At 33.5% G+C, this 16,174-nt stretch overlaps 1 protein-coding gene across 1 annotated transcript; it reads right to left on the reverse strand.

Annotated features, from left to right (window-relative positions):
* Positions 1-3,770: 3,770 nt before the first annotated feature.
* LOC114270913 (putative glucuronosyltransferase PGSIP8) lies at positions 3,771-10,122 on the reverse strand. The gene is made up of 5 exons (XM_028212532.2): positions 9,568-10,122; positions 6,232-6,490; positions 5,382-5,583; positions 5,113-5,260; positions 3,771-4,704 (listed from the first exon to the last, which is right to left on the reverse strand). Exons 1-5 carry the CDS (start codon positions 9,840-9,842, stop codon positions 4,164-4,166), a joined length of 1,425 nt encoding a protein of 474 aa, XP_028068333.2. The 5' UTR covers positions 9,843-10,122; the 3' UTR covers positions 3,771-4,163.
* Between the last annotated feature and the right edge of the window lie 6,052 nt (positions 10,123-16,174).

Genomic DNA, 16,174 nt, shown 5'->3' on the forward strand with positions numbered 1-16,174 from the left:
TAGACATAATGGTGGCTCGGCTAAGCTTAAGAGGGGAGTTTGTGGGTGTTTGGTTTGGAGTATGCATTTTTTATGGTGGTGTTGTTTTTATTTTTATATTTTTAAGAAGTTAAGCAAGTTAATGTCCTTGAGAAGTTGTTAAAAAAATTAATTTTTTACGAGTGAAAAAATTAATGTGATATTTAATTTTTTTTAGCTCATGACAAATACGTCAGTTTTGCTTTTTAATTTTTTGAATTTTGTGGACAAAACTTGGCTTTTTTAAGTTGTTTTCAAGCACCCGGTTAATATTAGATATAATATTGATATTACATGGTTATATCATTAATTAACAAAAAAAAAAAGTATAAGAGAATGATGTTAGAAAACATAGAATGAATCACGTAATGGTTTACGGAAAATACAATAGGACGAAGTCCATATTCAAAATAAATTTTAGTTTCTCAATACATTTTGTATGATCAATTCTTTATTTTTATTCTATACTGTTAGTATTAGTGATTACAAAAAGATTAAATGGATAACTCATATCTCCTAATTTTTTTTATTGATGTGAAGATACTTAAATAAACAAAGATTATTATATATTTTAGTAAAAATATAGATGACAATATTATTTTTTTCACTCACATCATTAATAAATTACGAATAAAAAAGATTTAACTATTACAAAAACTAAAATCTCAAAAAAAAAATAGTATAATATCAAAAATATAAAATTAAAATATACTTTTTAAGTTTCAAGGGTAATTTGTCCCAAAAATGAAAACTTGTTTTTGTAATAATACATCCATAACAATTTTGGGAAAGTGGAACGGTCATTTAAACACAAAATCAGTAGAGTATATTACAAAAAGGGATGTGAGTGGTGGTGTGCATGAACAATGATGGGACTGAGCATGGCCAAATACAATTTTGTAATGTAATCGTAAGATCACGCCGTAGTAAGTGGGCCTCACTTCGCTTTCGTTTTTGGCTTTAAAAAACTAAAGTCAAATATTTCGAACGTTAGGTATAGAACAAAATAATCCAAACTCATATAAACTCCACAGAAGCATTACATGTGATTATACCTCCCATAAAAGAAAAGAAAAGAAAATATATTAAAAAAATATTAGGAATCGTCAAAATTCTATCAAAATTTTTATTATATGTGACATATGAGTATGAAAAATAGTTAAGAGTATTAAAAGTGATACTCTAATAACATCATTAATGATGTGGTAGTGGTTCCGCTCTACGGCATCTCGTGTTTTTTTTTTTTTTTTGACATTCTCAATGCATTAGTGTTATTAGTGATTTTTTTTAATGGTATAAATCATTGGCCCCGTTTGGTGTAGCTGTTAAAACAGCTTAGATTATATTTTAACAGATTATAGATTATGACTTTAATCAGAAATTGTAAATCAGTTTGGTGTAACTGTTGGATTATAGATTTAAGTTATTGAGTAGTGTTTATTAAATAAGCTGTGAAATAGCTTTTTCAATTAATTTTTATTTTTTGTCTGCCTACATTTTTCATAAAAAATAGTAATAATAATTTATAGTCCATTTGGGTCTTTTTTTTATTTTTAAAAAAATAAAAATTAAAAAATCTAAGAGTATAACCATAAATTAACATGTTCACAGCAGAAGATGATAATCAGAAGCAAGGGGTGAGCAGCTTCTCAGAATCTATTTTTTTGAGTTAAAATAACCTGTTAGAATCAGAAGCTGTTTGAAATAAGTTTAACCAAACAATCCAAAATAACTTTTTCAAAGCTAAAAACCATTAGTTAGCTTTGAAAAACTAAAACAAACACCCCTATTGCTATATGAGTATAGATATATATCATGTGAGTTTAATACTTATTTGAGATATTTGATAGAAATTTTAATAAATTTTTTAAAACCTTTAATATTACTCAATTTATTAAGAATAATATTAAAATTTTTAAAAAAAAATTAGTAATATATCTATTAAATGTGGGTGTACAAAATCTCACATTCATTGATATTTGATAAAAGTTTTAATAAATTTTTAAAAGTCTGTAATATTTTTGGTTTATTAATGGTGATTGGCTTGATTATAGGTGCGTGTGGACCTACAAGAAAGAAAGATGCCCTTGCATATCTTGGAATGTGACTTAACGGTCTTTTCGATTGGAAAATATAGGAGAGAGAACAGCAACAATGATTCATCCCACTAAAAACATCACCACTAATAGCACTAATGCATTAAAAAAGTAAAAAAAAAAAAAAAAATACAATTCCAAGACCAAAACATCACATCATTAATGGCGGGACTCACTGCCACCTAATTAGTAGGAGCACTAATTAGTGCTCCCAAGCATTTTTCGAGAGAACAGGGAAGGTGTCAGAATGATTGCAGAGAATGCAGCGAAACAGTTTGTTGTCAATCAGGAGTCAAATAATTGGTAACTGACTGTAATGCCACATGATCTTTTTTTTATTTTTTTTTATTCATGCCACATGGATCTATAACAATAAACAATTAGGCATGGTTTGGCAGCTAAACAATTTAGCCTCCGTTTAGAAAGTGGGTTGGTTTTTTGACTTTTTTGTTTTTTTGATTATTTTAGTTTAGGCTTAAAAGCTTGGTTTGGGAAGAATTTTTTGACTTTTTGACTTTTTTGAGTTTTTTTGTGAGAGAAAAATGTAATGATTATGAGTTAGATGTGATGTTTTGTTTGTTATGACTAAAATAGCCTATTTTATTTTTTGTGGCTAAAATAGCCAAAAAAGCCTGCAAACTCACTTGCCAAACACAGGCTTAAAATCAAAAAATTGTTATGAATGGTCACATTTAATTTTTATTTTTTTAAGTATATGTTTTATAAAAAATTAAAAATTATTAAAATAATCAATTTCCAAACAAGTTTAGAGTCTAAAGAATTGTGTGGAAACATGTTTTTTTTTTTAATAATTTTTAAATTTTTTGACTAATATAAAATGAAAAAAATTAATATATTTATGATGATTTTTTTTATTTTTTACAAAAAAAAATATGCAAAAAATAGAGTGAATGTAAATGAATCTTTGCTTAGTACTTGTTAGTTTTTTTGATATTTTTTTAGCTTTTAGACTTTTTTGATGGGTTGCCAAACAATCCTACGTGCACATAAGATCAAAAACAGAACAAGACACTAACATCTCACAAAAGATGGGGCTGGGATGATGTGAAACTCGCATGTAAAATTCATCTTTTGTGAGATATTTATATCTTATTCTAATCTTTGTATGAAATATGAATTGAATTTAAAGTGATGTAATAGAGAGGTGACGTGACTTAAATAATATGATTTGATTTCAATAGAATAGTGATTTTTTGACTTTTTTAAAAGATGCCAAACTTAACCTAAATTTTACGAGAAACATAACAAACAGTGGTGTGGTGCTTGTTTGGGGTAAAGAAAATTACAACTGAATTACCATGGGAAGGTTTGTGACAGTTACTGAAATGGAATTTGTACAGGCAGAATTCTATTTTTACATAAAATTTACACGAATAATATAATTATTGTAAATAAATTCATTTTTAAGCGCATTTTATTATAACTCAAACAGTCTAAGCCATTCTCTCTTTTCTTCTCCCTTCACTCTTTTTTCTCTATATAACTTCGAGCAGTCTTTACCACCACTCCCCACTCCACCACCTCTAGTCTCTTGCCCATCACTGCCCATTCCAACCCAACAACAGTTAACCAGAATCCTAACCACCGAAATCAACACCTCCCCTCCTTGGTATCGTGTTCAGTAATTCTAAATGCTTTTGAACCCAAAATACTACAATTACAATCAGAGTCACTAATACAACTTGGTCCAATTACAATCATGGATTCACAACAAACTCAAGCCAAGAAACACCATTACATTAAAAATCTAAAATTACAGCAGTTTCTACATGGAAAGTATCTTTCATACCATTGCATAGTCAAATTAACTATGGTAAGACTGATAGGAGTGCCCTCTCTAGCTCTGTCCAAAGAATGTATGTGTATATATAACTAGCCCGGAAACAGGCAGTAGGGGGCAACCCACAACAAAAAATTGATTTCTTCTCATTTTCTTTCCCCAACGAAAATAACCAGCTTTAAGAACTTCAAGTTGCTCAAAGAAAATCCCTTCGCAGAGAATTGAACCATGACAAACTGGTATGTGTCCTAGTACAACTTGTTGAACCCAGGAGATGGCGTAGATTCACCCAACCTAGGCAAGAAAGCTTCCCTCTCAAGTGAAACTTGAAGGCACGACATAATCTTAACCAATGAAAGCCATGCTAATGGTGCATAACAAAAGGCATACCCAAACACGGATAGGGCTCTCACAACACCATCTGGGTACCAAGGGTATGCCATGACCAAAAGTACCCCAAAGATCCCGAGCCATGGTATTAACACAGGCAGCATCGGGAGAAGAAAGGCGTTGACGGCTACGGAAGAAAGTGCAAGAGAACCGAGCAAGTAGAGGCTCCAACCAAGTAGAGGATGGACTGTGCGAGGAATAAGAAAGAAAGGGATTATATAGGCAGCAAGAATGGACCACATAGCTACCAACTTGAGGCCGTTTTGTATTAATGAGATGCTCTTGTCTGCGCGGCGGTAGCATAGCTTAGATAGACTAGGCCGTGCTAGACGTGTCACTGCCATTATTCCAATGTAAAATATTGACTGGATCAACACAATCAGCATCTCTGCACTATACCTGTTGAATTGTAAGCTATGAATTGTTAAGATAATGAGTGAGATTAAATTATACTGCAAAAATAGTTGGATCAGTAATTAGAATAGTGAAACAGATATATCTACTGTCGTATGGTCCAATTAAAATCAAATTTTAATTTGCAAAAAGAAGAAAAGAAAAATGAAAAAGAGAAGCTAAATTCTTTGCATTTGTTTGGTTAATAAATGAAAACAAAATACATAGTAATTTCTTAGAATGGACAAGTACAAAAAATTTCATTTTTTTTTTTTCCCGTTCTCCCAACAAACTCTAGACCCAAACATAGCATTATTTGGTTTGATGAAGGTAACATGGTCAACTATAATTTATTCAGTCTGTGGCTATTTAGTTAATATATAACTAAGATATTTGAATGGATTTTGGTTTTACCCGAGTGTTTGACGACGTTGTTCATGCCATTGGAGACCCAGTGGCAGTACTGGCCATGACCACCAATACCATGGTTTCAACCACGGTGCGCCAGGGAAAGTAATCACACTGTTAGGCCCACAAGGTACACTCCACCGGAGTCTAAGATCTGGAATCAAAAAGACAGTAGAGAGTCAACCACAATTGGCATCCAAACCAAAAGGAATAAGGAAAAAGAGGTTGGAGAGCTTTGAAGTTAGAAAATTGTGAAAGAAAATTGTGTTACTCACAATAGTAGGAGGCATCCATTTGATATCCCAAAGGAAGTCTGTATGTTCCAACAAGCTTGGTACCGTTAAGTGGTGGGTGGAACATTGGCTGGTCAAGCAAGTCTGGAAAGTAACTTCCAATAAAACCCTGGTCTGCGCCATCTGGGTTATTTCTCCCAATGTCCAACTCATGAAGCATGTCATTGAACACCTTCATTGATGGCTGCAATTCCATATTCCAAATAAAAATCTCAGTTTCTATAAAACATGTAGCTTCTTCTTTTTTTAATTTTTTTTTATTGGAAAATCAATTCATTGAAATTTTGTTGATATCCAAACATGAGTTTTGAGAAACTCCAAGCCATAATTAGCGGGTACAACAAATATTTCAAATAGGTTTGTAGCACATGTATAAGTAAAAAGCTCATTCAGGGAGCCTAGACAGCTCAAAAGAAGCAGGCAGTACATGATTTCATAAAGAAGCTAAAACTACGCCAATTATTCAGTTTGAAGCAATGTCTAAGGAGGGCCTTCTTTTTCTCCTATATATTTCATCTATTAAGGTTGTGTTTAAATCTTGGATCCGAGTAGGGATTTGTGAAGAATAAGGAAAACGTAAGGGAAGAGTGACAAAAAGCTAAGCCAATTTTATCACTTTTCCATTCCCTTTTCCTTTCCTTCCACAAATCCCTGCTCAAATCTAAGATCCAAACTCAGTGTAAAACATCTGAAAGAACTCTATAAGAAATTGTATTAATGTTCAGTGAATCGCATCTCTGAGCAGTACACCATCTAGAACATGATTCAGAGGAGGTAGATTTGAGTAGCTGTAGGAAAACTCCAACACAAAAATGTAAGAGGTAGATTTTACCTCTAATACAAAGAGGCCAGTATGGAAGATGCAGGGGTTGATAAAAACTGCACAAAACTGACCACATTGGAACAACTCGTCTGTTTTTTGGAGGAAGAGGTTGTCAGAATCAAGCATAACCACCCTGTCATAGTCCACTAGTTTCCACGCATAGAGTTTGTTCAATGTTAACTTGAATCTCCTGTCAAAATTGCGTTGATTCTTGTATGGATTGTTCAGATTCTCTACACTCATCACCTTCGCCCCATCTTCCTGTTCCCTGAATAACAAAGTGGAAACATTCAATTCATTTTGAACATCTAAGATACAATTTTTCCTTAATTTGTTTTTTAACTTTTTGTGTATTTTCTTGGATTTTATGAAACAAGTAAAAAGAAAAGACACATTCCCCAAACAATATTGTTATGGATCTTATGATGTGATAAGATAAGTTGATTGGATTGCATATGTAGGGTTTAAAATCTTGTTACTACTGAAATTAAAAATAAAGAAGGATAAAATCATCATCATTTGATCAGGATTTTGATTGAGCAAGGGTGTTCCACATTGTGAAGTATATGCACGCACCAGTGTGCATATGGTGGGAGGCTGGAGCAGAAACACATTGAAGCTGTTACAAGCAGTTATTGCATTGCTAGTAGATATTGAGATTCACTAATGCTTCCATTTTAAGAGTACAGATTATAAGCTACTTAAAAAAAAATTGGGCCATAGGGATTCGTTTCAGTTTGTGTGTCTAAGTAACAGCTCTTTTAGCCAATCAAAAAAAAAAAACAGCGCTTTTAAATTCATTGGTCGCAGAGGGCCATAAGCTGCTGAGCTAGAAAAGGGCACTCAACTAAGGTGCAGCCTTCAAAACAAAAAAGCACAACATGCACGACGATTGTGCAAGGACCAGAAAACACATTTGGCTATACAGCTGCACAATTAAGAGGGCGTTGCTTCATAGGAAATTTCATATTTCATTGAGAACAATTTAACATTAAAGTTACAGACATAGATTCAATGCATGAGAAACATGACTAGGGTCAACGTCATTCTGGAGAAGAGTGGCAATATAAGAAATTTTTCATTTTGGAAGTGTGGCGATACAAGAAGGGCACAATTCCTATTCACCATTCCACGTGCTTGAGTGCACAAAAGAATTGAATAATCTGCAAACTGAACCAATCTGGCTTGTATAGGTTGGGTTGGTTTGATTTGGTTTTAACAAAGGATTGTTTTGATTCTAGGTCTAAAAATGCCAACCAAAGCGGTTTGATTCTCAAGTTAATGATTTACAAAATTTTATAAATGGTATTGTTAATTTGTACATTCCAATGGTATTAGTTATGACTATGTTTTGAGTAGACATTTTTACTACACATGACCATTGTATCATTTTCATTTTTGCATTATAGAAATAACAAAAAAAAACACTTAAGGAATAAACCAAGCTTTATACAATACAATAAACCCATCATGGCCAACAACAGCCAATCTGAATTGTCATGGATTGGGTAGGTTCATTCTACACTTTGGTTGGTCCAAACTTGGTCTAAAAATTGAAAATTGGCCAAGAATCCTGAAGTCAAATCAAACAGCTCTGCACTATGACACGGTATTCAATGAATACCCTGGATTTTTAAAATGTGTGTGTGTGTGTGAATCAGCCTAGTTTTCAATTATGAATGCCCTAAACCATTGCATTGAATACACAATTGGCTCATGTCACTTTTGTCGAACACCTAGCCCACTTTCTTGAACCCCAGCACAACTCACAGCCGGCTAACTCTTAAATAATACAAAATACAGTAATACTTATATATACCCATATATTTTTCCAAGAATTTTACCTAGAATCATCAATGTATAATTTAGATTCATCTTGTGCATGGATCCCACAATATACCAATTAAATCTAGACCACACTTTTTCATTCATGGTAGTTTTCTTGACAAATTTTTTAAGTAGATGAGTTTTCCATATAAATATAATAAAAGCTCTTTTTCATTTTTTAATGTGCTCCAACAGGTTTGTAGAACTAGGAGAGGAATTGGTGACCTTATTAGAAAGTTGGTCGAGACAAAGAATGATCCCATTACAATTGATTTACTAGTTGCAATTTGTAATCAGCAATGAAACATATAAAAAAATCAATTGCATAACCGAATTGGCAAAATGATTATTTGGTTACGTACATTGAAAATGCTATATTTGACATTATTAATAACCAAGTTATTATGCAATGATTTCAAAAGGTCAATTGTAAATGTTTATGTTATTTGTTGTAATGTAACAATAGAATTAATATATTAGAACTCCTTTTTTTTTCCATTTTTTTTCTTTTTTTGTGATTGCAAAATTTAATGATGTGTTTGATTGGGGAATTTGGAGAGGGATATGGAAAGGAAAATAGAAAAGGTATGTGAAATGTGAATAAAACATGTCTATATTTCACATAGTTTCACACACCTTTTCCCTTTCCCTTTCTAAATCCCTCCCCAAATCCCCGCATCATAAAAGTGTAAGTTTTTGAATAAGGGGTTGTTTGAGATGATCTAAATAAGTGTACTTTTTGACTTTTTATGAAATATGGATTGGGTTTGGATTGGGTTTGAAATGATGTGTTAGAGAGGTGATGTGACTTAAATAAGATGATGTGACTTAAATAAGATAGTGACTTTTTAACTTTTTATCTTTTTCAAGACATGCCAAACTTGGCCTAAATAACTTGGGAAACACGGGGATGTGCACCATATGCACCTTATATCTAAAAAGAAAAATGACACAACTTCAATTTTCTGAGTCAAAACAAGAACAAAAAAAAAAAAAGGAAAAAACGCCGTAACTAAACTAATATGAGGCATTACTAAAAAGCTGATGAGTCGTAACGAAAAAAGAAATTTGTAAATAACATAATTAGGGGCCTTTTTATTTGTTTTTAAGGGGTGTATACTAGAATTTCCCAAATATCTACATTTATATCTCTACAAATAACTTTGGACATAGTTTTTTCACTAACATAAATTACATCAATAACCCTACAAAATAATATTTAAACCGCCACATTTTTCATTCTTTACTTACAATAATTGTCGATCCCACCCCCTCAACCATTTGATGTATAGAAATCAAATTTGATCCTTTGTTTTAATTTTTGTTTTCGGAACCCCCAAACACAACCTAAAATTTATAAAAAAAATAATAAAAATTTAAAACCTAAATTAATAAAGATTTACTGAATAGTTAAGACTGAAAAGAGAACTTTAGCGGCAAAAAAAAGAAGATAGAGACAAAGGCATAAACACACACAGACACAGACACAGACACAGAGAGAGAGAGAGAGAGATTTACAGAGCTTGGACCCAACGGGGAGGAACATCGATGGAGGCAATGACGACGAGATCGGCATCGACGCCGAGTCTACGGAGAGATCTAAGCATGACACGTGTCGCGATGTAGAATTCGTAGTCTCTGGGTGTTCCCATATACATCATCGTCGCGTATGCGTTATTGTGCTCCCTTCGAAACGCCGTCGCTTCGTTTATCGTTGCTGAAAACATCATCACAACCAAGCTCAACAAAATCCCCAACTTCTTCTTCCTCCAACCCCCATCCTCCTCCGCCATTTTCTCTCACTTTCTCACCCGCCAAACAACCAAAATCAAAATCAAAATCCTCCAAAACTTTTAGCAAATCAACATCCAAATCTCATCTCTCTCTGGCGATATAAGTTTACTCGCCGGCAATACATCGGAAAACCAGAGCACGAGGAACCCGGCCCCCAGACCCGAATCAATGGAATCAAAGATTATGTATAGAAACAGATATACACATTTATAGTGGAGAGAGAGAGAGAGAGAGAGAGAGAGAGATTGGTGTGGGTGAGAGTACAGAGTATTGGAGAGTAAAGTACTTATAGGATTTTAATTAATTAATTAATTGTTATTATTATTATTATTATTTATTTTTTTAATGGGTTAGTGCGGGTATACCTTGTCGTGGTGTTTCGCTGTAATTAATTTGAGATAATTATTAAGTAATTTCATATATAAATTTATAATATTTTATAATATTATAATTAAGAAAGGGAATAAATAGGTGATATTATATTACATCACTTTAAAAAGTTAAAAAATTATTACTTTATTTAAGTTATATTATCTCATTTAAATCACATCATTTTTTTATTATATCACTTTAAATTTAATTTATATTTCATAAAAAAATTAAAAAATACATTTATTTAAAATATTTCAAACAAACTTAAAATAATTAGAGAATATAATAAATATATTAAATGATAACTGGTACAGACATATATAATATTTTAAAAATATTAAAATAATTTTCCATTAATTTGACTAATATGGACGGGGAGACCTTGCGAGGGAGAGTGGGTAGGAAGGTCAGATTACGTGGAGATTCTTTTATGTAAGGTAGATGGTATTTGAGGGGTGTTGGATATAATTATAGATTAGCCGCGTAAACCGTAGCACGCGCTTATCTGTCTGAAAATTAGTGTGGTCAGGTCAGTCCGGCCGCAGTCAAAATGGTTCTGAAACTAGCCTACTCCAATTCTTCATGAAATTCGTTAGAGTGAACAAGTGTAGGAGTCGGAGATTATTGGAGTGCCAAGCAAAGTTCATGTGGCCGATTGTGGTGGTGGTTGGTAGATGGAGGCGGACAGAAGGGAGTTGAAAAAATAACAGCGATTTAGAGTATTAACTTTAATGTTTTAATAGAATATTAATGTCATGATGAGAAAAAAAAATATAAAAAAATTAAATTAAGATCAAAACATTACATTACAATAAATAAAGTCTATTATCAACTCATTAGAATTTGATGGGGGACCTTAATGTTTTAATAGAATATTAATGACATGATGAGAAAAAAAAAATAAAAAAATTAAACGAAGATCAAAATATCGCATTACAGTAAATAAAGTCTGTTGGAAATGATTATAAAATTCTGGATAAAACCAGAATTTTTTCCTAAGTTCGGTCTATTTTTTAGGTGGACTCCGTGCGTCGATTTTCACGGGTCAAAGTAATAACGCGTTCTATGCCACGTTGTGATTCACGTGGTATATTTGGTTGTTCAAAACTATTACCGAGTGAATGGGAAATTGAAGTCAAAGTGTGCTCCATGGAAATAGAGTTTTTGTGGAAATTCCTTAAGGTTGTAAAATGGCTTGTCCCACATTGATTTGGTGGGAGGTTTTGAATGGGTTTATAAGGCTTGGGTTTAGTACTTAAGGTGTGCCCCAAGGGGTACCCAAGTGTTTTATGAGAATATGATTTTGTCAAAACATTAATTCTGACTTGAGTAGTCATAATTATTTTGGTTTTTTCTTGAATTTGTTTTAAAATTCATTGATTTATATTGGAAGTGATAGGGGTGGTGAATATGATACACCATTAAATGAATTTTGTGCACAACATGGCATTATTCACCAAACTACAGCCCCTTATTCTCCACAGCAAAATGGAATTGCTGAAAGGAAGAATAGAACCCTCAAAGAAATGATGAATGCCATGTTACTAAGTTCAGGCTTACCACAGAACTTGTGGGGGGAAGCAATATTGTCTACTAATTATTTTCTTAATAGAATACCCCACAAGAAAACCAACAACACTCCTTATGAATTGTGGAAAGGTCGACCGCCTTCCTACCAATACTTAAAAGTGTGGGGGTGTTTGGCAAAAGTTGAAGTTCCTGTTCCTAAAAAGACTAAAATTGGACCAAAAACAGTAGATTGTGTGTTTATTGGTTATGCTCAGAATAGTAGTGCATATCGGTTTCTGACTTATAAATCAAAAATACCTGATATAGATGTGAACACTATTATAGAGTCAAGGAATGTTGTGTTTTTTGAACATGTCTTTTCTTACAAGAAAGGATAGGAATTAAGTTCACAGAAAAGAACTTATGATTGTACACAAAGTCAAGAGACTAATGGCAATCAAACACAAGAGACTAGTAATAGTCTTGACCAACGGGATTTAACTGATGATGAACCAAGACGAAGTAAGAGAGCGAGAACTTCAAAATCCTTTGGTCCAGATTTTCTGACATACCTGTTAGAAAATGAACCTCAAAGCTTTAAGGCAGCAATGACAGGTCCTGAAGCACCTTTGTGGAAAGAGGCTGTTAATAATGAAATTGAATCCATTATATAAAATCATACTTGGAAATTGGTGGATCTTCCACCAGGTTCTAAACCTCTTGGATATAAATGGATATTCAAGAGAAAAATGAAAGCAGATGGTTCAATTGACAAGTATAAAGCACGACTTGTAGTTAAAGGTTACAGACAGAAGAAAGGTCTGGATTTTTTTGACACATATTCCCTTGTGACAAGAATAACATCCATTCACATGCTTATTTTTATAGCAGCGTTGTTTAATTTAGAAATACATCAAATAGATGTTAAGACAGCTTTCTTAAATGGTGATCTAAATGCAGTGATCTATATGGAGCAATCCGAAAGGTTTGTAGTGTCGGGGCAAGAAAAGAAAATTTTTCGACTTGTAAAATCCCTTTATGGATTAAAACAAGCACCTAAGCAATGACATGAAAAATTTGATCATGCAATGCTTACTAATGGGTTTAAGATAAACGAATGTGACAAATGCGTCTATGTTAAAAATACTGACCAAGGATATGTCATAGTTTGTCTTTATGTGGATGACATGCTTATTATTGGAAGTAGTCAAAACATTATCAAATCAACTAAGCTGATGCTTAACAAAAGATTTGATATGCAAGATATGGGGGTCGCAGATGTTATATTAGGAATGAAAATTACTAAAACATCTGACGGATATGCATTATCTCAATCTCATTATATTGAGAAAATTCTTGATAAATTTATCAAGGATAATTTGAATTTAGCTAGAACACCTGTAGATATTAGTCTTTATTTATCGAAAAATGAAGATGATGCTGTGTCTTAGTTAAAATACCCCCAAATCATTGGAAGCCTAATGTACCTAATGAATATTACTCGTCCTGATATAGCTTATGCTATCAGTAAATTGAGTAGGTACACTAGTAACCCCGGAGAAGACCATTGGAAAGCGATCATTCGGGTTCTTAGATATCTAAGATTTACCCGTGATCATGGTTTGAACTTTACTCGATATCCAGCAATACTTGAAGGTTATTGTGATGCAAATTGGATATCGGATACTAAAGATTCAAAATCCACAGGTGGATATGTCGTTACTCTAGGAGGTGCTGCTGTTTCTTGGAAATCCACGAAACAAACTTGCATCGCACGATCCACAATGGAATCCGAGTTTATTGCCTTGGACAAAGCAGGAGAAGAAGCAGAATGGCTTCGTCACTTCTTAGAAGACATTCCAATGTGGCCAAAACTTGTGCCAGCTATTTGCATTCATTGTGATAGTCAATCTGCAATAGGCAGAGCACAGAATCATATGTATAACAGAAAGTCACGACATATTCGTCGTCGACATAATATCGTAAGGCAATTGTTGTCAAACGGAATAATTTCAATAGATTATATAAAATCTAAAGAGAATATTGCGGATCCGTTAACAAAAGGTTTGACAAAAGAGCTAGTGTATAGTTCATCAAAGGGGATGAGATTAAAGCCTATTACATAAGAGTCGTCATAATGGTAACCCTACTTATATGACTGGAGATCCCAAGAACTAAGTTCAAAGGGACAACTAAGTTATGTATGGCTCGCCAGAAATCACCAAAGGGATTAAAATTCCCTACCCATTCCTATGGTGAGGGTGATATCTGTAACATATGTTGTCTGCAGAGGTATAAGGATATAAGGAGATACTCACAATAAGAATCACCTATATAAGTGTTGAACTGGGGCCGGTTCTATGAGAATGAAGAGGCTAAATTCTCTAGAAACACTTATGAAAACCAGGCGCGTTCAAGGCCAAAATGAACACAACTGTGAGAACCACGATGTGTTAGAAGATATTTTGTGTGAAATCTATTGTCTTGGCTTACATAAACGGCTGAACAATTCAAGGCATCACGTCCATTGGTTAGCCAGTAAGTCCGATAGGTTATCACTAGGGAAGGCTCAAGGCCGAAAACTACCTATCCTGATGCAAGATATTTTCGACTTATACTCTTTCGATAAATCTGCATTTTGTTGAATTTCCGTTGTCATCAAATTCCATTCATGTAGGGGATTGTTGGAAATGGTTATAAAATTCTGGATAAAACCAGAATTTTTTCCTAAGTTCGGTCTATTTTTTAGGTGGGCTCCGTGCATCGATTTTCACGGGTCAAAGTGGTAGCGCGTTCTATGCCGCATTGTGATTCACATGGTATATTTGGTTGTTCAAAACCATTACCGAGTGAATGGAAAATTGAAGCCAAAGTGTGCTCCATGGAAATGGAGTTTTGGTGGAAATTCCTTAAGGTTGTAAAATGACTTGTCCCACATTGATTTGGTGGGAGGTTTTGAATGGGTTTATAAGGCTTGGGTTTGGTACTTGGGGTGTGCCCCAAGGGGTACCCAAGTGTTTTAGAGGGAGAGGTTATGGGCAAAATGGGCTAGACCCATTGGACCCAAAAATCACCACACACGCGCGCGCGCGCCGCCTCTGCCTTCCGTCCGGTCGGGCGGGCTGGGCTGGGCCTGGGCTTGGGTGCGGGTGCGTGGTGTGAGGTTGGGTTGGGCTTGTTCGGCCCAATACTAATCTTTTTGGGTCAAAAACATTTGAATTTAATTTTATTTTTGGTAAAATAAAATCCAGAATTCAATTAAACTGGTTTGGTTTTTCTATACATCCAAACAGGGCCCTTCCCGTATTAAATCAGAAATAATCTGATCCGGATTTACTGTACACCCAAACAAGGCCCTTCCCATTTTTGTTATCTGTTTGAATTGTAACCCAACAGATTCAAATCTGTTTGAATTCAAAACCAACAGGTATCATACCTGTTCAATTCAAAAACCTAGAGCCACCATTCCATCTATAAATAGGACAACCCTCATTTGGATTTGAGGAACTCTAATTTTCGTCCTTCATAATTCTGCAAACATCCTCTTCATTTTGCTGCATTATTTTCTTGTCAGAGAGAGTATAAACACTTTGTGTGTTCGTTAGACAAACAATTTGTAGTGCTGCTATTGTTTGTAGTAGATCATTTTATCCTGGGAGATAGACGTCCACATTCTGAAAGCACCGTAGAGAGGACGAATCTGTTTTAAGGATACAGTGTCAAACACTGGACTTGATCAGATTATAATTCGAAGAAATTAAATCAAGTAAGTTATTTAATTAATTTTTGTGTTATTGTTATTTATTTAAATCAGATTTTAATTTTGTTTTTGTAACAAAATAAAATATATTTTTATTTATTTATTTATTATTTCGAGTTTGATTTTTTTAATCAAACAAATTCTCTCTTTTTCTTTATTTCTTTAAATTCTAGTTGTTGTTTTGTACACAATAGAATTAAATCTTTTAAATACAGTGAAGATTGTCCAACAAAGTCTACTATCAACTCATTAGATTTTTTATCGCATTACAGTAAATAAAGTCTACTATCAACTCATTACCCCTCCCAAAAAATCTAATGAGTTGATAGTAGACTTTATTTACTGTAATGCGATATTTTGATCTTAGTTTAATTTTATTATATTTTTTTTCTCATCATGTCATTAATATTCTATTAAAACATTCCGCGCCCCCCTCCCCACCAACCAATTCTAATGAGTTGATAATAGACTTTATTTACTGTAATGCGATGTTTTGATCTTAGTTTTATTTTTTTATATTTTTTTTTCTCATCATGTCATTAATGTTCTATTAAAACATTAAAATTAATACTCTAAATCGCCGTTATTTTTTCAACTCCATTCTCTCCGCCTCCATCTACCACCCACCACCACAATCGGCCACATGAACTTTGCTTGGCACTCCAATAATAATCTCCGACTCCTCCACTT

Source organism: Camellia sinensis, chromosome 11 (genome assembly GCF_055761805.1).
Source record: "Camellia sinensis isolate YWXY chromosome 11, ASM5576180v1, whole genome shotgun sequence".
NCBI lineage: Eukaryota > Viridiplantae > Streptophyta > Magnoliopsida > Ericales > Theaceae > Camellia > Camellia sinensis.